The sequence below is a fragment of the Pleurodeles waltl genome, chromosome 8 (assembly GCF_031143425.1).
Source record: "Pleurodeles waltl isolate 20211129_DDA chromosome 8, aPleWal1.hap1.20221129, whole genome shotgun sequence".
NCBI classification, from domain to species: Eukaryota; Metazoa; Chordata; class Amphibia; order Caudata; family Salamandridae; genus Pleurodeles; species Pleurodeles waltl.
The window spans coordinates 1,192,471,320-1,192,498,218 of record NC_090447.1 but is presented as its reverse complement, the minus strand read 5'-3'; the positions used below and the strand labels follow the sequence as shown (position 1 = coordinate 1,192,498,218).

General features: G+C 48.5%; 1 protein-coding gene across 1 annotated transcript in view; it reads right to left on the bottom strand.

Annotated features, from left to right (window-relative positions):
• Positions 1-26,899, bottom strand: part of TMEM272 (transmembrane protein 272) — a 164,472-nt gene that overhangs the window by 52,142 nt on the left and 85,431 nt on the right. Inside the window, exon 3 of the mRNA XM_069205461.1 lies at positions 7,597-7,656. Coding sequence (XP_069061562.1) covers positions 7,597-7,656 — 60 coding nt within the window. The remainder of the gene's footprint in view (positions 1-7,596; positions 7,657-26,899) is intronic.

Sequence of the window (26,899 nt, the reverse complement as noted above, 5' to 3'; positions counted from 1 at the left end):
GAGAGAAGTGCTGGGATTGGTCTGAGTGGGCAGAAATGCCGCTCAGTTAGGATATGGCAGCTTGTGCTGGATCTCCACCTGGATGTGCAACACAGCTCGGGTGGAGAGATATAAGTGCGCATGTTGGTTTGGCGGTCCTAAGCCAAACCGACATGCACCCTTACAGTGCACCTACCACTCCTCCCTGGCAGCTGCTGACTCAGAGGATGGTCCCGCCCCACCCTAGACTTGGCAGACTGGTTGAGTAAGTGAAAAATAAAATGATAATAAAATAGTTTTATTATCATTTTATTTTTCTGCTGCCTTTCAACAGTGGAGTGATGTACCTCCGCATTAACGGAGGGGCTGCTCCAGGGTATAGGTCTCTTACCACGCAGAAGACTTTTCCATTCTAACAGAGGCTATTACGGCTTGGGAATTCCTTAATGAACTCTCTTCAATTATCTCCTGTATATTCTCAATGTCAGAGGGATTTCCCCAGCCTTCCTGCCCTTCCCTAGATTCCAGAGTATAAATGTTGCCACTTTGATTACTGTGGGTGGTGTCCTGCATAAAGATGACTCATAAAAGTCTGCAGTCACAGCTGTAATAGAGGGAGAATTAGAAATACAACCCCCACCCGAGGCTTGGGCAGGTGATATCACTCTGACAACTATTATGCAGTTTTTTTCAGCCAGTACAATAATTTGCCCATTTTGTCATTAATATGGTGCTTAGAGAGCATCCAAGCCAGCCTGGCAGCATCCCTGCCATGCAAACATTTCCATTGCTGGAAGAAAATAATAAAATGAACAAGGACACAACCACTATCTGGATATAACTTAAGCACTGCAACACTGAGGTAGGTTAAAATGGTCAGCTGGTCTCTCTTATGATAACATGTGAGTGACTTCATTTATTTATTGTCATGTGGTTGTGTCATGGTAGACCCCGTTAGCTAGTGCTCAGGATAGAGTTTTAGCCTTTATCACTAAGCATAGTGGCCATTTAAACTCTTTTTTTAAGAAAAATCAAACTACAAATCCCATAATGCAATTTGATGTAAATTGCTAAGTAAAGGGGCAGGAGATGTCAATCATGAGAAAGGGCCACTTGGCAGCAAAACAATGTAAACGTCTTGATTTAAAAAACATATTCTAATGTAATCATGACTAGAACAGCAGACAGGAAATACATTGGCATGGTTTCAATTTCATCTTACTTTACGTTTTTGAAACTCGTAAATTAAACTTATATTTGTCACTGGCATCCTTTGAATAAGTAGTCATGTCAGTAGAAAAGTGAAAAAAATTAAATAAAGCTTCTGGATTCAAAGTATTTGCAATGTCTATGCAAAGATAATAATTTTATAATAGAATTGCCACTTGCGTGCAAATGATCAGCTTTCATTAGTTATTTACATGATCTACAATAATATTTGAAAAAATAACGTAAAATGAACAGAACTGTTTCTCCTTCACCCACACCATCAATGGTATTAAGAAGCACTCTGAATAAAGCCTTCCTTTTGTAGATAGCTCAACTTTTATCCAATCAAACATGAATCTTGACTATTTTTTGCATTCTAGCACTTGTCGTTTTGCCATATTGCATGCAGAACTGCGAGTACCTGTATACAATAGATGAACTTGAACTGGATGAACTTTTCACACTGAACAATATGAGGTCTCTGTATCAAGATCCAATGTAAAATTTCTTGTGTGCATTAGGGCTACATCAGACGTCTTTTAGGTTATGTTTGAGTTTCATATTGGAGGAATGTACTGCAGTAATGGCCCCTTTAATATCTTTTGTGTAGATTTCCAAACTAGGACGCACCTATCGTGTATGAGGAGGTTGTCAGTGTCACAAAAATGTAATTTTTATGGGTCTTGGGAAAGAACTGTGCCAACAGTTTATCTAGAAAGGTGATGGTGACGGCTGGCCCTCTAGGCGATTTTGCAATGCAGTTGATTCCTAGTGATCTGAGAAACAACAATGAAATAAATTCATGCTGCTAGGATGATCATCACCATCGTAAATTTAAGTCCCCTGTTATGGGGCACTGATTATACATCTGGGAGAAATTGCCACTATTGGTGAATGGAATTTCTTTACTTGGATCAATGATCAAAGTTTGTAATAAAGTGGCACTTCAATTATCATACCACTTTGTACAAAATGCTGCAGCGAGACTATCACTTCAACTCGCTTGTCAAAGCTCCATCACAGAGGGTTTCTGGGAGCTTCATTAGTTACAAGTTGGTGAACAGATTCTTTTTAAAGTGTTAACTATTGTGTAAAGGGCCTATTATCAACCTGGTCCCAAAGTCCTCTCTGATCATCGGCCAACAAGAACTTTGAGATCTGCCTGTAATCATCTTCCAGCTATCCTGAAGTTCAAGTTACAAACCTGGGAGGAGGGGGCGGAGGAGGGGAGATCTATATCTGTTCTCTGTTCTTTATCAGTTCTGGCAAAGGCTTGGAACCATCATCCGCTCACTCTAAATCAAGCTGCCTACCTTACTACTTTCAGAAAGCTTCTGAAACATGGCTATTCACTCAACTTAAGTGTCTATGTGCTGAAGGGACGTTTCTTTCTTGTGATTGCACCGAGATGCCTCTCAAGTAGATTGTTGTGCTTTACAAATCAAAAGTGCACACATGAGTCTGGGAAATGTCACACATTAGCGTACTGCAAATATTGCAGTGTCACTTCCAAGTAGACTCAAAACTTTGCAGCCCTAGTATTATAGCTCTGGCTTGACACCTGTACTGTTGCTGCTTTTTCTTACTGTCAGAAATTTCATCTTATTGACGTTAACAGTAACACCCCATACTGTGACTAGTAAAATAGCATGGAGAGGTAGAAAGCGAAACGAATACACCTTTTCATAACAATTTATTTATTTTGCTTCATTTCACACATTTTTAGAAGGCACTGGTAGAGATTAAAAATAACTGTCAAAATTGTTCTGGGAAATGTGACTAACTAAAAATTAAGTAAACTGATACTTATTAAAACTGTTGGCTGATATTATAGGGCACTGGGACTCTCACCTATAATTAAGGCATACCCTTGGAATGTGATCCCAAGGGTCACAATAGGCTCAGAGAAGGGAGCTGTGTAGCCTCTTCCCTTTTTAATGAGATTCGACCACCCCGGCGGATGGGGTCCCCAGGTCCTATTAATGCTCGGGGAGTGGAGCTGCATGCTCCCCTCTCCTTATAAATAGATTTTGGCCATGTGGGATGGGGTCCCTGCGGTGTATTAAGGCTTGAGGAAGCCCCCTAAAATGAATATATTTGTCCCACAAGATGGAGTTCCCGGGAACCCTTAAGGCTTGAGAAGGGGGACCATGAACCCCCTCCCCTATAATTAAAGTATGAACCTGGGGGATGGGGCCCCTAGGGAACATTACGGCTTGAGGAGGGGACCATGCACCCTTTTCCCTTTAACTTAAGTGAGGGCCTGAGGGCTGGCGTCCCCAGGGCCTATAATGCTTGGGGAGGGGACTGCACAGACCACGGGGCATTCAGGTGATATGGCGGGCCCTAGGGGATGAGGGTCTCCGTGGCTGAGATTGACCGGGGGAGGGGGGCTACATGGCCCCCTTCTTAAAAAAAAAAAAACAATGTTAAGAACAACCCCGGGGGATGGGGTCTCCAGAGCCGAGATCAGCCTAGGGAGGTGGGCTGCACGGCCCTCTCCCCCCCAAAAATATAAATGATAAGGCTGGGCCCTGGGGGATGGGCTATCCGGGCCAAAATCAGCTGGGGGATGAGGGGCACTGGGTCTCCCTCTCCCACAGTGGCCATTCACCCAATGAGGTAGCACATACTAAGTACTCAGTAGAAAGTGCTCCCTCTTCCACCCTCTTTCACACCCACATAGACCCTTTCACACCCAGGCAAATACTTTCACAGCTACTCTCACACTCTGAGACACCCTCTCACACCTATTCTCACAACCAGAGAGTCAGGCCCTGTGGCCAACTCCCACTGCACATGGCAAAAATGCTGTGTGCAGCTCAGGGTTGGGTGGTTCTAGGTGTTGTCTGCAGACCAGGCCCTGTCACCAAACCCTGTATTCGGCCATGCACGGCACAGAGTTGGGTGGTTATATGGCCTTGCTGCATGGGGTTGGGAGGGTATAGGGGTTTGCTGCAGGGTCTGCCCACAGGCTCTTTGGCCAAACCCGGCCGCACACGGTCAGAGGCCATGCGTGGTGCAGGGTTGGGTGGTTATAGGACATTGGCGGCCAACCCCCTGCAGCTCACGGTGGTTGGATTCACATATCAATCAATCAATCAATCAGGATTTATTATGAAGAGTATCCAGAAGCTTGAAGGTCCCAGAGGCATATTCGAACAGCCAGGTCTTGAGAGCCATTCAGAATTCTTGAAGTGAGTTGATGGTCCAGAGATGCATGGAGAGGCCAGGTGTTTGTTGAGACTTGAGAGAAGGAGCATCCTCCACTTCTGCTTCGGTAGATGTGGGGAGTATGGGCAAGTGAAAGTGTGGCAGAGCATAGTTCTCTCAACGGTTGGTTGAAGGTTAGGTGGTGGTTAATATATGCAGGTCCTTGGTTGTGTAGAGCCTTGTGTGCGTGGGTCAGAAACTTGAATTGGCATCTCTTTTGTATGGGGAGCCAGTGGAGTTGCCTGAGGTGGGTTGTGATGTGGGTTCATCTGGGAAAATCGAGGATGAGTCTGGCTGCGGCGTTCTGCATGGTCTGTTGGCTGGTGATTAGGGCCTATGTCACGGTGTGTCTCATGTGTAGAGGTAGCCACTTGAAGAATTTGCGTAGCATGCACAAAGTGAGGAAGTAGGCAGAGGAGACGGTGTTGATCTGTGATTTCATGGTGAACTTGTTGTCAATGATGATTCAGAGGTTTCTGGCGTGGTCAGAGGGAGTGGGTGTGGGTCCTAGGTCTGATTCCCACCAGGAGTCGCTCCATGTGTTGCTGCTGTTGCCAAAGATTAGTACTTCTATCTTGTCTGTGTTCAGCAGCAGGCAGTAGTTCTTCATCCAGTCAGCAACGCTTGTCATGCATCTGTGGAAGTTGGTTCTGGTGGTGGAGGGGTCGTCGGTGAGTGAGAGGATGAGTAGGGTGTTGTCTGGATAGGAAATCATGGTGAGACCGTGGGATCTGACGATGTTGGCCAGCAGGGTCATATATGTGTTGAAGAGCTTGGGGCTGAGGGATGAGCCTTGGGGGACAATGCAGGCGATTTCCTTGGTTTCGGAGGTGAAAGGTGGGAGGTAGATCTTCTGGGTTCTTCTGGTGATAAAGGAGGTGATCCATCTGAGCGCGTCCCCTTGGATGCCAATGCGGTGGAGTCTTTCGATCAGCATGTGGTGGGATACGGTGTTGAAGGCTGCTGAGAGGTCAAGGAGGTTCTGCTTCAGGTATGTCATGAGTTGCTTGTTGATGATCTTTTCGAGTACCTTCACTGGGAATGGCAGCAGGGAGATTGTCCGGTGGTTTTTGGGTTCGCTGGGGCCAGCGGAGGGTTTATTGAGTAGGGGTATGACTTCTGCGTGTTTCCAGGCATCGAAAAATGTTGTAGTGGTGATAGAGGTGTTGAGCAGGGTTGTGAGTTCCTGACCGATCCTTTAGTTTCCAAGGTTGAAGATCTGGTGCAAGCATGGATCTGTGGGAGCTCTCGAGTGGATGGATTTCATGGTGGTGGTGATGTCCTGGGTGGAGAGGATGTTCCAGGTGGTCATTATGTGGTTTGTGTCAATTACAGTTGGGGTGTATCTGTTGAGGAAGTCCATAGGTGTGGGTTGAGGTTAGAAGTTTCTGTATATTGTTGAAAAGTTTCTTGGTGTTGTTGGTGCTAGTTTCGATGCGTGTGGCAAGGGCTGTCTTCTTTGTTGTCCTCAGCAGGCAGTGGTAGAGTTTGAAGGAGGTTTTTAAGGCTTCTCTGTCGGAGGTATCCTTGCTTGGTGCCATCTCCTTTTCAGCTGTTTGCTGTCTCATTTCGCTGTTCGGTGTTCTTGGGTGTACCAGCAGTTTTTTTAGAGAATTTCCTCTGGATATTGCTCTTGATGGGGACAATGTTGTCGGTACAATTGGTAATCCAGGAATTTAAGTTTTTCACTCCCTGTTGGAGGTTGGTGGTGGTAGTGGGGTTGGAGGTGTTAAGGGCATCTGCCCAGCTGGTCTCTGAGATTTTGTTCCACCTCCAGTAGGGGGCGCTGGTCTTCTTGGGGGCGGAAGTGCAAGGGCTGGAGATGCTGAAGTGGGCAATGGAGTGACTGTTCCATGTGAGTTCTGTAACATGGCTGTATTTGATGCGGTTGCTGGAGATGAAAATGGGTCCAACGTGTGTCCTTGATTACATCATTGATAATATCAAGGATATATTTGCAGTAAAAAAAATTATGAGAAAACTGTGCATGGCAGGTGCGCAAGTTATAGTTACTTTAGGGCACGAGTTATAGTTACTTGAGATAACTATACCTATAACTGGTGAATTTCTATGTTTTTGTATGAGTAAATTCAGAACTTAACTACAACGTCCCTGTAACCTTTGGTTTTTTTAAGTGAACATATATATATTCACTGGAAAAACAAAGATTAAAGAGACAGTATAGTTAGATGAAAATGTCAGTTAAAACATGTTTTAAACTAACAAATCCACTGAAATTCACTACTTATCGCAAGTATTGCAAGCAACTGTGACTCATGCCTTAAAGTAACTATAACTTGTGCCCCTGCCATGCACAGTGTTGTCATCAATAATATAATCTGAGATATTGCAGTAATGTTATCTATGATGCCATTGAACATGTCCAGAGTGATATAATATGGGAGGTAATTAGCAGCGGATGGCGATGACATGAGTTACAGTTACTTTAGGGGACGATTTGCAATTAATTTAGGTAACTATAACTGGTAAATGTCAGTAGATTTGTTTGTTTAAAGCAGCATGTTTTGTTTGCACCTAACTATAACGTCCTTTGTTTTTCTTAGTGAAAAAAATATATCTACACACAGACACATAGCATTTGAGTAATTGTCCATTGTTTTGTAGACATTAGGCAGTTTTTAAATTCTACTCTTTATTCAATTGCTTTGCTCCCTATTCTGCTGTTTTGCTCTACCCATTTCGGTCTCACAATGTTATGATTGGATGAGTTGTATTCCCCAGTGGTATACTTGATTAATGTTTTTTAGGGCTCTCCATGGGAGGGCTTGTGTTTCTTTCGTGAACTTTTCCAATCTATGAAATGCTAGGCCATTTGAAACAGAGATCAATTTCCTTTGCCAATTCTTATTTTTGTAGGAAAATGAAGTGTGGCAGATAAGAGCAAAAGGGAAATACACAATGGTTGCAAAAGACCCACTAATATGAGTATCTTAAAAGCACTGTTATGTGAATACAGTGACTATGAAATCATTGTATTTCTGTGTTTTTTCTGACGCTGGCACTTTGAGCCTGACCTCCCCCACCTCTCTTTGTTCTACAGCTTATCTGTCTGCTAACCTTCTCAACAAGGCCAACTTTAGTAAAGCTGGTGGAGTTGAGTTGTGTACTGGTGCGAGTCTCCAAAATAAACCATTGCCCCAGAGAGAATAAATCAGAATATAAGAGGTGGCTTACCTGTGAAAGCCATGGATAAAGGCAACGCAAGGAAGGCAAAAAGCCCAAATACAAAGCAGGCTGCAGAAAAGAAACATAAAAACATGTGGTGTGAGTAGGAACACGAGTGAGAATCCTCTTTTGATCAAGTCACATGGTTACTCATTTAGTGTGCTGGCTACACAAGGAGCCTCAAGTTTTCACATCTTAAAACTGATGTTGTAGCTAACTACCCATGAGTTAGGGAGTCAGCAGCATGCAAACAGTACCTCACTACAGTTACAACCTGCGTGAAAAAGCAAAGGCCCTCTTGTAAAAGTCCCCATCATTTCAATAACTGGCCTCCCCGGTAACCATTAATAGGATTATGAGATTTTTGGGGATTTATAAGTGGAAATCCGACTTCCTGTGGCAAAATGCACGTGCTCTGGTATTCCAACTGGAGACCTCTTCTGTCTGCACCAAGTGAAATCTTCGGGATGACTTCCTCTGACCAGCAGTGTTCCTGACGAGCTGATTGCAATGGGTCTAGTTAAAGCCGTCTACTGAATTTAACAGTGCTTTTGTTATGAAGGCCTAATTGTTTGGTAGTGGCATTTGGGTTTACGTTTGTAAACTCACTCAGAACAGAAACCAAAATCAGTAAATGGATGCTTCAAAAGTAATTCAGTTATTCAAAAGCACTTTTCCATATAGAGTGGCATGATGTGGTTGTAAATATGGGTTTCTTGTCTCACACATTATCCGCCTTAGTTCCACGATAAAGAAATATTTATCTATGCAATTACCAGTCCGGAATCCTCGGTACCAAAGGTTAGCTTCTTTATCAACTACTGTTTTACACTTCAGTATCGGATCAGCAGACATCAGATATACTAGATATACATCTGGTTATCAGTGAACAAATAACAACTTTGAACTTAACACTATTAAGACCCTATTCATAAAGCTAAACCTGAGGTGTGCAGTTATAGGCACTTGCTAGGGTAAAGCCCCCTTTCTGATTTTCTGAACAGGAAAGCTGAGATTTTGTCGTTGTCGTGATTTGCTCACATAAGATTTACAACAATTTGGTAGAATTTCCCTGAGAGCAAATTGGTTCTCGCAGGTGGGGCGTGTGTGTGTTCTATATTGCATCCATCTGGAAAGGTGCAGGTAGTCTCTTATCCTAAAATGTTTCTGAAATGTACTCTTGCCAAGGGCAAGAATATATTTGTTTTCAGTGTGTGAGAAAAGGTACAAAGTGTAATTATACCTTAAACCTTCCTTTCTGTATGCAGAAATGCACACCTGGGGATTTCCATGTGAATGAAAGAATACACATGTGAGTACTCGTGGAAATCTGTGACAGTATTAGCTCTACGAGGTACTTCTGGAATTCCTTGAGAATTCATATAAAGTTACAATTGTATTCAGTCCTTAAGCATATGTCAGTATGAGTAAGTTTACACAATTTTCCTGGTCTGTTTGTGAATTGAGATTTCTTATGTCCTTAATTTGTTATCAATCTACCTGGAAAAGAAAAAAATGAGGTACATTACGGCTGATGCTGAACATTTGCAGCATAATCAATAAAGATGTTTTTTAATACTGATCCAGGCCTTAATATGTACAAAAATAAGTTCAGGAGTCCAATGTTTTTCTTAGGAGCCAGACACCAGCACTGTTGAATGGGTTGTTGTGTTAACAAGCTTCCAAGTCTGATTCCATCTCAAACCTCTTTCGTTCACCACCTTACAAGTCTTGTCTCTTCATCTCACTCCAGCAGGTTATTGTTCACCACTGCTTTCTCTCTTTGTCAATGTTTTAGTTTCTTTTATCTTCCTTCTCCTTTCTCCATTTTCTACACCTCTTTCTCTTCCTCTCAATCAAGGTCTGATGATGGCTTCCAAAATGGCTACATGGGCCACCACCTGCAACTAATGACACAAATAAGGCACTGTATCTGTCTATAACTGGCTGTGTATTGCACACTAATGTTTAGAATGGTACAAGTGTTCTTGTTATTTCTGCCAAAACCTCAGAAATGACAGCGTATTTTAGTATTTGCTTCTTTATTTCCTGCAGATCCAGGCATTATCAAGGGACTGAGGTGGTCATTCTGACCTCGGCGGTAAAAGGCGCCTACCGCCTGTCAGAAATCCTCCATAATCCCGCCGCGGTCGCGGAAACCCGCCACGGTCATTCTGACCCGCAGAAGGCAAACCTCCGAAAATCCGACCGCCACAACAGACCGCCAGACCAGCGGTCGGCGGAAAAGTGGAAGTGACAAAACCTCCACCGTCACGCCAACAGAAATACGCCCATGCCATTACGACCCACGAATCCACGCGGCGGTCATTCAAACGCGGTATTCCATTGGCGGGACACACCGCCGCGGTCAGAATACACACAAACGAACAAAACTCAGCCACATTGGACGATTTGAATCCCACACACCTGATACACATACACACACCACTCCCACACACACAATACAATATAAAACACACACCCACATCACCCACAAACCCCTACGCTAAAAAATTCGTAAAGAAGGCAAGAGCGAGACACCAGCATCCAAAAAATAACAGCCACAGCCACTCAACACCATCACCCACACACTATCCACACACAAAACAACACACACCACCACACTCAACTCACTTAAATACACATACTCCACCCCACACATCATACACACCACCCCATGGCACCCCAAAGACAACCCCGCTTCACAGACGAAGAACTCAGGGTCATGGTGGAGGAAATCGTTCGGGTAGAGCCCCAGCTGTTCGGCACACAGATACAATACACCAGCATTGCCCGGAGGACGGAGCTATGGCAGAGGATTGTCGACAGGGTGAACGCAGTGGGACAGCACCCCAGAAATCGGGAAGACATCAGGAAGCGATGGAACGACCTACGGGGGAAGGTGCGTTCCATGGTATCCAGGCACAACATCGCCGTGCAGAAGACTGGCGGAGGACCCCCACCTCAACCCCCACAATTCACATCATGGGAGGAGGAAGTATTGAACATCCTGCATCCTGACGGCCTCGCAGGAGTCGGCGGAGGAATGGATACTGGTAAGTTGAAGCTTCAATACTGCTTCCCCCCCACCTGCATGCCAAATCATACCCCAACCCTCACCCCCATCCTCGAACCCCACCCTCACCCCCATCCTCGAACCCCACCCTCACCCCCACCCCCACCACCATCCTCACCCCCACCACCATCCTCACCCCCACCCCCAGCACACCTATTCCCCGCCAATGTCTCACCATCACAACCCACACATCCCAAAACCTAGGCCTGCATGCGTCCACTAAGCATGGACACCCATCACCAAAGCATGCCCAATGCATATACACATCCCCCCCACAAGCCACCCTCACCAAAGCCCCCACACACGAATGCCAGCACTTGGGGACACGAGAACCCACAGATACACCCATATGCCACACATTGAAACTATAACCATACCTCTATACCCCTGCAGGACCCGACCGTCAACACACCGCGGCGGAGGGGCCAGAATTCTCCACACCCCCCACCCAAGAGGCCGTCAGCGATGACAGCAGCTCTGTCGACCTGGACACCGATGACCAGCCCGGACCATCGGGGACCTCTGGACAGTCGGTTCCCCTCACACAGGCCCAGGCCACTACAGACCCAAACCCCTCTGGGAACACCAGCACAGCTCCCACCCAGCGGGCCCATGCCTCTGTCTCCAGGGCGCGTCAATCTGCGGTGTGTCTACCACTACAGGGCACCCAGGATAACCCACCACCCCAACAACAACAGGGACCTGGGGGCAGTGGTAGTGGGCACACCGGCCAGGGGGCAGAGGCCCAGGGAAACAGGGGAACTCGGAGGGCAGCTGTGCGACAGGGGGGGAGGAGAGGCCCAGGGAACCCACTCTCCACGAGGTCCTCACCACCATCATGGGAGCATACAACCGCTCCCAGGAGACGATGGCGACGGTACTGGCCCGGTTCCAGGAGATCCAGGTACTGCAGGAGGAACACTATCGGGGGTACAGGGAGGACATCAGAGCCATCAACACCACCCTGGTTACCATGGTAGGGCTGCTGCAGGACCTCGTCAACAACAGGGCGGACACTCAACAACACCCAAGGGCCCCTGCCACTAGCCTGGACCAAGAACAGCCAACCACCTCCGCCGGCGCTAGTGGACAGGAGGCCCCCGCACAGCAGCAGCCCACCAGACCCCCACCTCCTGCAGGAGAAGAACCACCCCGCAAGAGGGCCCTGAGATCTCGCAAGAAGACAGAGTAGGATGTCAAGACCCCCGCCAGCAATGGATACCACCTGATGTCATCCCACTGTCCCACATTGTCACCCTGTCCATCCTTGAACTGCCCATGCTCCATCTCTCCACAGGCCTCTGGACAATGCACCTGTGTGACTGTTACTCTGGACTCTGCCATGGACATTCCTTCACCATAGCCCCCACCCACTTGAAACCACCCATCCCATTTTGAGCACTTAAATAAACACCTATTTTGCACCAAAATATCTGGAGTCTGGCTGTGATTTCAATATATTGTAATTGACATGACAGTGCAAATATGTCCTTGTACATGGTGAAGTCAACAAACAGCTGCCACAAAGCTGTAGTCCATGGGGAAACGAAGCACAGGACTCGTAGTGGGGACCCCAGATCTGAAATAGGGAGGGAAAAGCCAAAACTCAGTCATCATACACTGGGGCAAATAGACAGGCAGCAGAGATGCTGGAGAGTAGTTAACATTTACTAAATTATCTTTGAAATGTTACCTGTGTCCTATTGGAAGTACTGTTCAATGATTCTGTCCCTGTTGTCTGTTTCAGCCCCGTCGTCTTCCTCCTCGTCACTCTCCTCAGGTTCCACCGCTGCCACAACACCACCGTCTCGACCATCCTCCTGCAGGAAAGGCACCTGGCGGCGCAAAGCCAGGTTGTGAAGCATGCAGCAGGCCACGATGATGTGACACACCTTCTTAGGTGAGTACATTAGGGATCCACCTGTCATATGCAGGCACCGAAACCTGGCCTTTAGGAGGCCAAAGGTGCGTTCGATCACCCTCCTAGTACGCCCATGGGCCTCATTGTACCGTTCCTCTGCCCTGGTCCGGGGATTCCTTACTGGGGTCAGTAGCCACGACAGGTTGGGGTACCGAGAGTCCCCCACTAGCCGTACACGGTGTCTCTGTAGCTGTTCCATCACGTAAGGGATGCTGCTATTCCTGAGGATGTAGGCGTCATGCACTGACCCTGGGAATTTGGCATTTACATGCGAGATGTACTGGTCAGCCAAACACACCACCTGGATGTTCATTGAATGGTAATTTTTTCTGTTCCTGTACACCTGCTCCCTGTCTCTTGGGGGAACCAAAGCCACATGGGTCCCATCAATGGCACCAATGACGTTGGGAATATGTCCAAGGGCGTAGAAATCACCCTTCACTGTAGCCAATTCGCCCACCTCAGGGAAAATGATGTAGCTCCTCACGGATTTCATCAGGGCAGACAACACTCTGGATAACACCTTCGAAAACATGGGCTGAGACATCCCAGAAGCAATTCCCACGGTTGTCTGAAATGACCCACTTGCCAAGAAATGGAGTACTGACATGACCTGCACCAGAGGGGGAATCCCTGTGGGTTGGCGGATGGGGGACATCAGGTCGGGCTCCAGCTGGGCACACAGTTCATGGATAGTGGCACGGTTAAGACGGTAGGTCAGGATAATGTGGCGTTCTTCCATTGTCGACAGGTCCACCAGCGGTCGGTACACGGGAGGATTCAACCGTCTCCTCGCCCAACCCAGCGGACGGTGCCTAGGAAGGACAACATGGAGCACACAGTCAAGCAACCCACAGGTACGTACTCACAGCTAGCACAGTATACGATTCTCTATGCAGTGAATGGCGTGTCTGAGTGGCTATGCAAGGCCTAGGCCTGTGTGACGCAGTTGAAATTGAGCCATGTGGGCCCTGGAAATGGCGGCTGCCTGACCTGTGAAGTGTGACAATGGGATGTGAGGTCAATGCGCTGGCGTGGCACACCGCGGCGGGCGGCGGGCGAAGACCGCGGCGCAAAGCCGCATTGGTTAACATTGAAGCCTATGGGTTTCAGGAGCCAATGGCGAAGGGCGCCGGCGGTGGCGGGACGCACCGCCGCGGTACGCACCGCCGCGGACGTCACCGCCATTTTCTATCTACTTATCCACTTGCGACTTGAACTTTCACAGGAGAGGACCTATACTGCAAGTGTTGCTGTGACCTCGGTCTGGAAGGGACAATGGCTGCTGCGCCTGGGGAAAGGGCCCCTGCCTTCACTGGAGAGGAGTTGGAGAAACTTGTGGATGGGGTCCTCCCCCAGTATGCGCTACTCTACGGTCCTCCAGACCAACAAGTGAGTTTAATTCAATATGGATTTGGGGCCACTGGCTGGCTTGGGGGCCTGGCGGGGGGCCTGGTGGGGATGGGGGGCATGTTGGGCCTGGCGGGGGGCCTGGCGGGGATGGGGGGCATGTTGGGCCTGGCGGGGGGCATGGCGGGGGGCCTGGCGGGGATGGGGGGCATGTTGGGCCTGGCGGGGGGCCTGGCGGGGATGGGGGGCATGTTGGGCCTGGCGGGGGCATGGCGGGGGGCCTGGCGGGGATGGGGGGCATGTTGGGCCTGGCGGGGGGCCTGGCGGGGGCCTGGCGGGGATGGGGGGCATGTTGGGCCTGGCGGGGGGCATGGCGGGGGGCCTGGCGGGGATGGGGGGCATGTTGGGCCTGGCGGGGGGCCTGGCGGGGATGGGGGGCATGTTGGGCCTGGCGGGGGGCATGGCGGGGGGCCTGGCGGGGATGGGGGGCATGTTGGCCCTGGCGGGGGGCCTGGCGGGGATGGGGGGCATGTTGGGCCTGGCGGGCGGCATGGCGGGGGCCTGGCGGGGATGGGGGGCATGTTGGGCCTGGCGGGGGGCCTGGCGGGGGGCCTGGCGGGGATGGGGGGCATGTTGGGCCTGGCGGGGGGCATGGCGGGGGGCCTGGCGGGGATGGGGGGCATGTTGGGCCTGGCGGGGGGCCTGGCGGGGGGCCTGGCGGGGATGGGGGGCGTTGGGCCACTGGAAAGGAAAATGCTGACAAACTTGAACGTGGTATTTCTCCCTCCCTGTACGTGTCACATAGGTCCGCGCCCATGAGAAGATCGGGATTTGGCGTGCCATCGCCAAGGAAGTCCGGACCCTGGGGGTCCACCATCGACGGGGCACCCACTGCCGCAAGAGGTGGGAGGACATCCGCCGCGGGACCAAGAAGACCGCCGAGTCTCTGCTGGGGATGGCCTCCCAACGTAGGCGGGGTGCCTGCCGTCAACTGAGCCCCCTGATGTTCCGGATCCTGGCGGTGGCCTACCCTGAATTGGATGGGCGCGTGAGGGCAGCACAGCAGACACAAGGGGGTGAGTACAAGCATTATCTACTCTGTTGTCGCGCAGTGGAGGTGTCTGGGTGGGGGAGGAGGGCTGGGGGTCCCCCTAGGCCAGGGCGATATCTGTAGGCTGGGCACCCCCGTAAGCCCCTGTGTCCCCAGCCACCACCCTCAGTAGTTTGTCAGTACAGCCATCCCTGGGCCGTGTCATCCATGGGTGCAGTTGTCAACTCTAGGCGTGTAGGGCATGTTCCACGGAATGCGTAGCGGACCCCAAGTGCGCAACTTAGTGCAGGGGGCATCTGTGTCTGTCATGTCCGCTAACTGTACCGGAGATCCATGTACTCAATATCCCTTTATTTCTCTCTCCCCCCCCCTTTTTGTTTGTCTTTCTGTGCTTGTGTGCATCAGCATCATCAGGCGGAGGAGAAGTGGCATCGGGGCAGGAGGGAGCTGCATCTCACATGGCCCAGGAGGGCCATGCCACAGAGTCAGACTGGACCAGTGAGACGGAGGGCGAGGGGAGCTCCACGACGGGGACGACTGGCCCTGCAGCGACACGGACACGTCCTCGGAAGGGGGCTCCCTTGCGGGGGTGGCACCATCCGTGCCCCCCGCCATTACAGGTACAGCCGCCACCCAGCGCACCATCTCCGCCCTCCCAGCAGCCCCTCAGCGTTCGCCCCGTGCCCGCTCTGCCAGGAAGCCGGGCATCTCCTTCGCCCCAGGCACCTCAGGCCCTGCCCCTGTTACCCCCGCTGCCCTCAGTGAGGAGGTCATTGACCTCCTCCGAACGCTCATTGTTGGGCAGACTACCCTTTTGAATGCCATCCAGGGGGTGGAGAGGGAGGTTCATCGCAGCAATGCGTACCTGGAGGGCATTCATTCGGGTCAGGCTGCCCATCAGCGATCGTTCCAGGCTCTGGCCTCAGCACTGACGGCAGCCATTGTCCCTGTCTCCTGCCTGCCTCTACTAACTCCCTCCTCCCAGTCTCCTGTTCCTCTGCCTGTCCCACCCACACCATCAGACCAGCCTGCACACACCTCAACACCCAAGAGAAGCTCATCCAAACATAAGCACCACAGATCACGCAGACATTCACACACGCAACATTCCGATGCAGACATGCCAACAGTCACTACCACCTCTGTGACCCCCACCTCCTCGTCTCCCTCCTCCCTCCCTGTGACGTCTACACTCACACCTCCATTCACCTCACCATCAGCCAGTGTTTCCATCACCAGCACACCCTCCACTCCAGTCCGCACACGTGCAGTCACCACCCCCACTGCCATTTACACGTCCCCTGTGTCCTCTCCCACTGTGTCTGTCACCCCCTCTTCCACACCACACAAACGCAGCCACCCACCCACCCAACAGCCATCCACCTCACGGCAGCCTATCCCTCCTGCACCTGCACCCAAAGACAGCAAACGTGACTCACCTACAACCACATCCTCTCCCTCCACTCCCATTCCCACTGTACCTACCACTCTCCATTGTCCCAAGAAGCTCTTCCTCGCCACTACTAACTTCTTTCCTGACCCTGAGCCCCCCCCTCCTTCTCGTCGGGGTAAGAAGAGCACCTCAGCCACCACCAGCCCTGCAGCCCCCTTGACAAGGGTGCAGGGGTATTGGAGCCCGCCAGCCCGCATGTCTGGATCTTCGCCCAGCAGCAAGGGGACAGCCAGCCCACCCCCTGGGAAGAGGAGCAGAAGGCGGAAGGGGCGCCGCAGGAGCCCGCCTTCTACATCCCCCCCGGACACCACCCAGAGACAGTCACCAGCCACAGCTCCAAAGGGAGGAAAGGGCCACAGGCCCACGACTAAGGAGGGCAAGGGCAGCAAGTCGGAGAGGTCAGGCAGCAGGCCTGCTGCCCAGGAGGAGCCCACAACCCCCATAGCCGCTGCCCCGGGAGGAACCGGCACAGCTGCCCCGGGAGAGCCCACCACCCCCATAGCCGCTGCCCAGGGAGGACCCAGCCCAGCTGGCCAGGAGGGCCCCACCACCCACAGCCCAGGTGGGCAGTGAAGGAGCACCATCCCCGCTGCCCAGGAGGGCACCACCAGGCAATTAACAGTTGGCCATAGACCGGCCGCCGTCTCAAGAACCGCTGAACTGGGCCCTTCAAGGCAAGGACCGCTGAACTGGGCCCCGCCGTCTCAAGAACCGCTGAACTGGGCCCTTCAGGGCAAGGACCGCTGAACTGGGCCCCGCCGTCTCAAGAACCGCTGAACTGGGCCCCGCCGTCTCACGCACCGCTCCGCTGGGCCCCGCCGTCTCAAGAACCGCTGAACTGGGCCCCGCCGTCTCACGCACCGCTCCGCTGGGCCCCGCCGTCTCAAGAACCGCTGAACTGGGCCCCGCCGTCTCAAGAACCGCTGAACTGGGCCCTTCAGGGCAAGGACCGCTGAACTGGGCCCCGCCGTCTCAAGCACCGCTCCGCTGGGCCCCGCCGTCTCAAGAACCGCTGAACTGGGCCCCGCCGTCTCAAGAACCGCTGAACTGGGCCCTTCAGGGCAAGGACCGCTGACCTGGGCCCCGCTGTCTCAAGAACCGCTGAACTGGGCCCTTCAGGGCAAGGACCGCTGAACTGGGCCCCGCCGTCTCAAGGCCCGCTGAACTGGGCCCGCCGTCTCAAGAACCGCTGAACTGGGCCCTTCAGGGCAAGGACCGCTGAACTGGGCCCCGCCGTCTCAAGCACCGCTCCGCTGGGCCCCGCCGTCTCCAGAACCGCTCCGCTGGGCCCCGCCGTCTCACGCACCGCTCCGCTGGGCCCCGCCGTCTCAAGAACCGCTGAACTGGGCCCCGCCGTCTCAGGAACCGCTGAACTGGGCCCTTCAAGGCAAGAACCGCTGGCCCTTTGGCAGACGTGGCAGGGCAGGATCTATCTCGGGCAGGGCTGCAGGATGTCCTCTGGCCAACTTGCCTCCTCCAGTGGCAGTGGGGTCTGTTATGGACTGTATGGACTGTGGCTTTGCTCCCCAGGATGGCCCAGTGGGCAGGCCACCCACTGTATGGACTGTATGGACTGTGGCTTTGCTCTCCCCAGGATGGCCCAGTGGGCAGGCCACCCACTGTATGGACTGTATGGACTGTGGCTTTGCTCTCCCCAGGATGGCCCAGTGGGCAGGCCACCCACTGTATGGACTGTATGGACTGTGGCTTTGCTCTCCCCAGGATGGCCCAGTGGGCAGGCCACCCACTGTATGGACTGTTTGGACTGTGGCTTTGCTCTCCCCAGGATGGCCCAGTGGGCAGGCCACCCACTGTATGGACTGTTTGGACTGTGGCTTTGCTCTCCCCAGGATGGCCCAGTGGGCAGGCCACCCACTGTATGGACTGTATGGACTGTGGCTTTGCTCTCCCCAGGATGGCCCAGTGGGCAGGCCACCCACTGTATGGACTGTTTGGACTGTGGCTTTGCTCTCCCCAGGATGGGCCAGTGGTCATGGAGTCCCCTCGTGGATCTGGCGTTGTGTACTCAAGTGGCTGAGGTGCCCCCCCTTCCCTTCCCCCTGAGGTGCCTGTCCTATTTTCTTTCTGATGCCCCTGCAGTGTTCTCTCCGTGGAGTTCTTGTCGTGGGACTGGGCCTTGCCCCTTTGCACAGGACCCCTGTGATCCACGGACAGTGGTTGGACTACATTTAGTAGCTGTATATATTTTGTACATAGTTTATTTATTTATTGGGATTACTGGTGTACATATTTCAATATATCTGCCCGTTTATGATCTCTTCTTTTGGTCTTTGCATTATTTCGGAGGGGGGTGGTTTGTGGGTTGTGACAGTGATCTGTGGGAATGCATTGATGTGTGTGTTGTAGTGGGTGTGGGTGGGTGGGTGTGTGCCGGTAATCTTTTCCCTCCCCTGTGTCGTAGGTGCAGTACTCACCGATGTCTTCCGCGCCGCCGGGCGTGCTCCTGGTATATGAGCAGGAATAGGAGTGCGGGGATGACCTGCAACTCTGGTTCCATACTGCCGGAATCTCGCGTGGAGTGCGTAGAGGTGAGCGTTTTCCCGTTCGTAGTCTGTTTCCGCCGTGTTCTTATCGGCGGTGCTCCCGCCCCGGAAAAGGTGGCAGATTGGTGGGTCGTAATAGGGTGGGCGGTACATTGTCTGCCGCCTGGCTGTTGGCGGGAACCGCCGCGCTGTTTGTTTGTACCGCCGTGGCGGGCGGAGTGTTAAGTTGGCGGGCTGTGTTGGCGGTTCCCGCCAGGGTCAGAATTGCATATTTTAGACCGCCGGCCTGTTGGCGGCTTGGCCGCCGCTTTATCACCGACCGCCAGGGTCAGAATGAGGGCCTGAATGTCTTTTCGATCAGCTAAAGTTGCAACTTAATTTAATTTCTTAAGAGCCCCACCTACATTGAAGTGCCTTTGAGCCCCATTGTACACATGCTTATAAAAATAAAATAAACTTCCTGATTAATGAATAATGATGTCCTATTGAAAAAGTGTCTTAGCAACATCTAATGTTGGGTCAGGGAATAAAACACAACTATTGCCCTTTGAGTCACATCACCAGCCTTCTATAAAAACTTTCTAAAACTGAGCCAGCATCTTTATCACCGAGGAGAGTGCTCACAATTTGTGAACAATTTCAGAACCCTCTAGGCTCAAATACTTCGTCTATTCCCATCCATGATCCAATATGAGATCACACAAGCCAGCCTAATCAACAACATGCTACGACCAGAAAGTTCAGTTATGTTCCATCAGATGCCTTATTCTTGGCCCATTCCACACCCCTCATCTCACTTGATATCACCAAAAACCCAGGGGATATTAGTGGTCAATTATATCATAGATGTTGCATGATTATAGATCCTATGGCACCACTAAAACCAGGAAAGTATTCCAATAAGTCTCTCTAGGCTGGTACAGTCCTGACCTCAATCAGTTCAGCACCTTGAAGGTCAAAGGGTGTGAAACTTGTGATGAGACAGACAGGCTAGAATACAAAGCAAGCTAAGCAAATCTCGTCTATGAAAAACTCTTCAATGGAATTATTTAAGATCTTAAAAGAGCTTGAAAAACCAAACTGAGTTGGCCCACGTAGTAGCCTCTTCACAAGCTCTGTTATTCTCTAGCTATCTGCGCCTATCACAAAAGCAGCAAGAAGACCTACATTTATTAAGAACCCATGCCACCCCTACCGTTCACTATAAAAATAACTTTTGACCTAGTGTCAGGTAAAGACATGACAACTGGAGTAGCCAGAGGGAAACCATCAGACTTCACCAGAGATACATGGCTGACCAATGAATGAATGAAAATTCAGAGCTGTAGCAGAGGCCATCCCTCTTCATCAAAGCATCCCTGCAGAACAGTCATTATTGACCTGATCTTAAACAATCAGTTGTTCTCACCCAACTCAAACAATGTAAACAATCTCGACCCTCAGTTTTCCACATTTGCAACCCATTTTCAAACTACCAACACTAGCACAGAGTGTGTAAACTGAAGTATTTGAGCAGCTCAGTTCCTACACAGGCCCTACTCTGTTACTTCTCCATTTTAACCAGTATATGGTACTCCTAGGATACCCATACGCTGCTGGATCATGGAGAAAGGACCTAGTTCTTAGATATACGCTGATAATAGCCAGTTTCTGCCTGAGTTTAGCAACAACCCCAAGCAATCCCCACAATGACTGTGTGAATCATAAACAGGATGAGAATGAATGTCATTTCCCTAAACAGTGATAAAAGTGAGATCTAATTATAGATTAAACCTCAAGTAGTTTGAACTACCAACAAGGTCAGCTGCCTACCCTGGCAGAAGTGACATGGAATTTGAGTGTTGTCTTACACTCTTAGCTATCAAGCGGCCGATTGATAAGACGACTGTGACTCCACCATTTTTAAAAAAAAATCTGCCAATTTTTTATTTGCCGGACAATGAAAATGACTCATACAGCCACTGAGTCGAACTTCATCAGTTCCAACATCAGATCCTCCATGTTTTCCTTTCACTGTAGGCCCACCATTCTGGCATCTACCCTGAGCTCAGACAGTGGTTCCACTACAGGCGTGAATAATGGGTAGAGTGGGTCCACCTTGAGACTGATGATGGAGATTGGGCAATAAGACTCACACCGCTGTGGGGGTTTATGAGGTTTCAGGATCACCAATATGTTTGCCTCTTGGAGGTTCTGTGGAAATTCCCCTCGCTCATAAACATCCTCAAACAGTGCTAGTGAGGAATCAGCAGGGAGGAGTACTTTTTGTATAGCTCCAACAGGAACCTGTTTGTTCTTGGTGTTTTCCCGGATTATATTGTCTGTTCTACAGCTGTGAGTCACTGGTCTAGGTCGTGGCTCTCCTCAACACTGAGTCTGCATATGGGCTAGTCATGTATGATGGGATTATACCTTTCCAAGTCCAAAGGAACTTGATGGGCGTAGAGGGTGTGGAAGTGGGATGCTAATTTATTTGTCAGGAGATTTGTCACTTTCAGCATTTCGCCTGCTGCGGTTTGCAGCTCTGTCACTGAGCTATATGGTTATGAGGCTGTTGTCAGTCAATGCAGTAGTTTGCCAGCTTTGTCTCATATCTCATATATCTGCCCCTGTGAGTGATGCCTGCACAGTTTCGCTGAGTCCATCAATGTTTGCCTCAGAGTCAGACAGGCATGCACCAGCTAGCTCTGCATTACAGGTGATGGGGAGATCTTGACCATTCGCTCGATGTTACTTTCGAGTTTTAGTATTTCTTCCTCTCTGTGTCTATTTTGGGCACCTATATGGGCGATGATCTTTTCTTGCAGAATTGTTTTGAATGCCTCCCATAGAGATGTGGGGGAAGAGACAAAGCTCTCATTGAGTTCAAAGTATTCAGTAACTGCCCCTGATGTGTCCTGTGAAGTTGCTGTCCAAGAACTAGCGGACCCCATTCGCCCCCTCTGCCTCCCCCACTGTCAGGAGCACCGGAGAGTGGTCTGATAGTCCCCTGGGAAAGATCTGTGTCCGGTCAACCTGGCTTACCTCAGAGGAGGGGAGCAGAAAATTGTCTAAGCGAGAGGAGGGAATAGAATGTGTATTTTCTCTCGACATGATGCTGCCACCTCCAAATATCCACCATTCTCAGCACCTGCTTCAATCACAGCGTTAAAATCACCACCTAATAGTGTAAATATGGGCAAGGCCTCTGTTAAGTGAGATGCAACCACCTTCTACGTCTCACCCAGCAATCTGGGGGCACGTATATGCATCCCAATCTCAAGGACCGTCCCTTTAGAATCGCTTAAATTTAATTCTTGCTATGGCAGTTTTCTGTTGATTATTCGATTTTACCACCTAGTGTTTTTGTTTCAGTTTTATTAATACAATGGCTTACCTGTATCTCATTATTGTTTGCTATGTTAATAGGCTTGTAGCATTTTTTGTGCATTACAAATAGTAAGCAATGGGACAATACAATACAATAGACCTACTGCTAATAGAGATGCCAGATTTTTAATAGGTCAAAAAAATGAATAGGCATATGCTATGAAAAAATATGATAGCCATAGTTTCTCTAACATACTCCTGATGGCACTAACTTTAGGTGTGTCGGCTGTCCACATTGCCAAAATTTCGCAGTGAAATTTCACAGTTAATTAAATTTTTCTTTTACTTCACAGAGAACATATTTTCCATACTAGCCACACTCGCGCCCGGAGTTTAATTTCTAAAAGAGTAAGTGCTGCTCAGAAGGGCTAGTATGTCATGTGTCACTTGCATCAAGTGGTTGGCCTGTACCTTCATTGGGATTTTAGTTTCTATGTTGAGGAGGGTTATCAGCCAGTACGAGGAGCATAGCTCCAGTGGTTTCCCTTATTTGTGAATGAGAACTTTAGTTGCATGCCACAGGTCTCAAGGGAGTTTGCCTGGCTCTTTGGATTCACAGAGCATTGTTTCAATTGGTTTATCCACTCTACTCCATGCATATTTAAATAATTCCGGAGGCAGTCCATTTAGGTCTTGCTACTAGGCTCCTAATCTTGAAAGCTTCTAGTCAAATAATACCTTGGACTTGAACAGACTTGAACATGCAAAACAAATGATCAAAGACTCCCCCACCTCACGATTTTATCAAAGTGAAACAATTTTATAGGGTGCTACCATAATACAGACTTAAAGGTGTCCACAGTCCTCAATGGCAGCAAGCATGCCAATGGGGTTACAGCTGGGTTGCTAAGTATTGCTAGCCTATGCTCCTGGTTCCTGAAATACTAACTCTGCAAGGACAACCATTGCATATCACAAATCACTGCTTCCCCCACACGCACACTTTGAAAGCTAAACACATCCACCAACTTCTGTTCACGGAAGCAGTAGCTAATAGTCCAAAGCCAAAGAATTTAGTAACTGACAAGGCCCTCTTCTCGGAGATAGTGGACCCAATCCTGACTGAATTGTTAAAAAAACTAGCAGAAAAAACTAGCAGATATCAATGTCTTCACAAGTTCTGTGAACTCGGCTGTAGGATGACTGCAGAAATGGTGTCCTTTGGGGGGAAATAACCTTATTTCAAAAACAACTCACAGAAAGTAGAGTGGACAGTCAGCCAAACTGATGCCAAGAAATATGGAGAATACATAAAAAATTAGGAATATCAGAGCGGGCCAAAAAGAAGACATGATACAATTCCTAACTACTTTAATCCCCAATTTATTTAAAAAAAACTTTGACCCTCTATTGGAATTTCAGCGTGCCCACTACATAAGATCTCACAACAGTAACACCAGTACTCTTCCTCAACATATCTTAGTATGCTGTTTAAGGAATTAAAAAGACTCATGATCAACATCATCATGATGGCGAAAAGGCATGGTCCATATAAATTCGAAAATAACGAGCTTCATTTCTTGGCGGACTTTTCTTACTACACTAATGTTAAGAGTAAACACTTCCTGGCTGTACCCAAGATTGTGTAAGAAGACAATTAAGTATGATCTCCTGGAACCTGCAATTACTGATCACGGACAACAGACGCAAAATGGAATATGAAGAACCGGAGGACTCAGAGATGTTCCTGGGTGAATTAGATGACACAACAATGGAGATGGTCCTGTCTAAATCCAGCTCAACAGATAAGTCAAAAGAAAAGCTGAACCAAATGGGATATAATGAACGTGAGGGAAAATTCCATTATGAAAAGGTGACATAGAAATGGTCACAGTAAAGTAAAGAGCAGCAATGGAAAAAAACAAAGTAGAGAGATAAATCCAAATCTCCCCTTAAACTTTGAACCAATTGTGGTCACCAGGGGTTCCTTCCCTAAGAGACATTTCACTTTAGGGACCTGAAGCTGGGTAAGGTCATTTGGCTGGGACCACGCACTGTGGCAGATGTCCTAAGCACACTTTAAGAGCAGGGGCAGTAGGGACATGGAAAGACAGGGGGTTCAATATGACTTTCAGACGTTCTGGTAATTGGTTGTAAACTTGATGTAAGCCTCTGTTAAAGTGGTCTCATGAAAGACTCCTATTCAGGACACTGGTTACACGAGGACAAAGAGGTGGGCATAACATCCTCAAAAGGCACAACCATACTCTAAGAAATAGCAGTGAAGGTATTGAATGCAGAATGGTTCGGTGGCACCACTGCCCTTGGTTGAGACACCACCCATAGTATCAAGCTTAAAGTGTTGGCAATAGTCCCTAGGCTAAGCAACCATCCTGATACAGGTAATACATCCACGAAAATTACCCATGTATTCTTTTAACCTAAACACTAGGCTCTGTGAGCAGGTGGGAGATTCACATTTGATCATTTTGGTTATTCTGACCCCAACACTCCCTACCACATATCTAATTTAATAACATGGTAATTAGACCGCCCTCCGAGCTGAGGGACCTGACTATACACAAACACATATGTGCCTCCCAATTCGCAGGCACACTGCACGTTTTTAGAATAGTAATCAACCAAAAAGCTGTGAATACTTACACTGGTCAAGTCACTTACTATTTTCTTTGCAGATATCAATACTGATATTTATATGTAGAAGACAGACTGAAAGGACACCCCACTACCACAACGAAACATAAACATGTTCACACAGACAAAAAGCTTGGACAATGACATCCCTCAATGGGGGGCATGGCTTGGCGCGATTCAAGATGGCCGCACCTCCATGAGCTCCGACGCAGTCGTGGGTAAAAATCGACCGTTTTTCCTGTCAGAAGGGGCAGAATTGTACTGGAATGTGAAGAAAACTACTAATAAAGTTTCTGCTACTTGCAGGTCTGCTTTCTTCTATGACTATGCCCTTTTCTATATTTATTTAATGGAGTGACTACTCTGAGGAGAATATTGCGGCTGCCATTTTGTACTCACAAAATCTTGATTCTCTTCATCAATACTACCGCATTTACTGTACTATCCTTCATGTTTTCAACAAGGCTGTTTTTATTGTCCGTCCATTATTTCTGGGTCCATGACTTTAATATTTTAATGCATATATTTTTGCGCTGAGTGGACCGTGGAAATATTATCTTTTCAGCCTTCCCACTGAATAATTTTAATTATACATGAATATATTTTATGGGAAGAACTAAGAGTCAGGAGTGGTCTTCTGTTTCCGGTACAACTACCAAATATCTTTCAGATAACCCTTTCTCAATTCTTGCAACAAGTATGGATAGCACTATTTTGGAGAATATGGCATCCTCTTCTCCCAATGGGAATCCAATGCAAAATAATAAGTCAACTTCCAAACAAAATGTAGGCATGACTTCAGCAACTAAACGTGTTAAAAAGGATCCTCCATCACCAATTAAATCTCTTAATACTATTTCAATGGAGCTATTGCTTGATGAAATTTGGGTCTTAAGACCATTTATGGAAAAAACTAATAACAAGCTGCAGACTTTAACAGATCATTGGTCTCTTATGGAGAATAGAGTTACTCAAGTGGAACAACGAGTCAGCGATGTTGAAGATACAGTTCAAAGCTTGCAATTGCTTGAATCCGAAGTGCTTCATCTCAGGAAGCATGCTGAAGTCTTAGAAAATCAAAGTAGAAGGAATAATCTACGTATTTATGGCTTATCAGAAGGGACGGAAGGTTCAGATCCTATTAAATGTTTCCAATCTTTTCTTCCCAATCTTTTGGACCTTCCTTCTACATCTTTATTGAATATGCAACGAGCCCACAGACTAGGTCATTCATCTCACCAAGCATCTTCGTCACGCAAACTGAGAGGTGTTATTATATACTTTCTAGAATATGTTGAACTGCGTCAAATACTTGGAGCTGCTAAATTGAAAGGAAAGATTTCATGGTCGGGTTCACATTTGTTCTTTTCACAGGACTATGCTCCTTTAAAGTAACATATAAAAATAAAACAACGGTATATGAAGAGCTTAAGATTTTGCAACGCTTCATCGACTCATGTAAAGGAGAAGACATGGACTTTTCAAACCATCTGCAAGTTGAATCTCATTCATCGTTTTTCACTTCTAGATATTGTCCTTCATTTTCATGTTTTATTATTCGTTATTATTAATACAAGTCATATTTTATGTCCTTTTCCTTATGTATCTTATTTATTGTATTAATGTTTTGTCTCTTTTATCAGGTATTGGTTGTTGATAGTATTATGATTACATCATCGTCTCTGTACTTGGTCCGATTCCTCTCCTGTTGACTACATCAAAGTTCCAGTCGCACCTTCTTCCTTTTGTGGTATCACCACCCTCAATTCCTTATGTGTCACACAGGTATGTTCTTTTTGTTCGTTTATATATTATGTCTTTTATTTTCTTGACATTACAACTCTTCTTTTCCTTCTTTCTCTTCTCTTTTTTTCATTCCCCTATTTAAATTCCTTCTTCATAGCTATATCTCTATATTTTGTTATTGTTCTCTATTTGTTTTTACTGATATTGTTTTCCTTAATCTTTCAATATTTTTTCAACTGATATATAT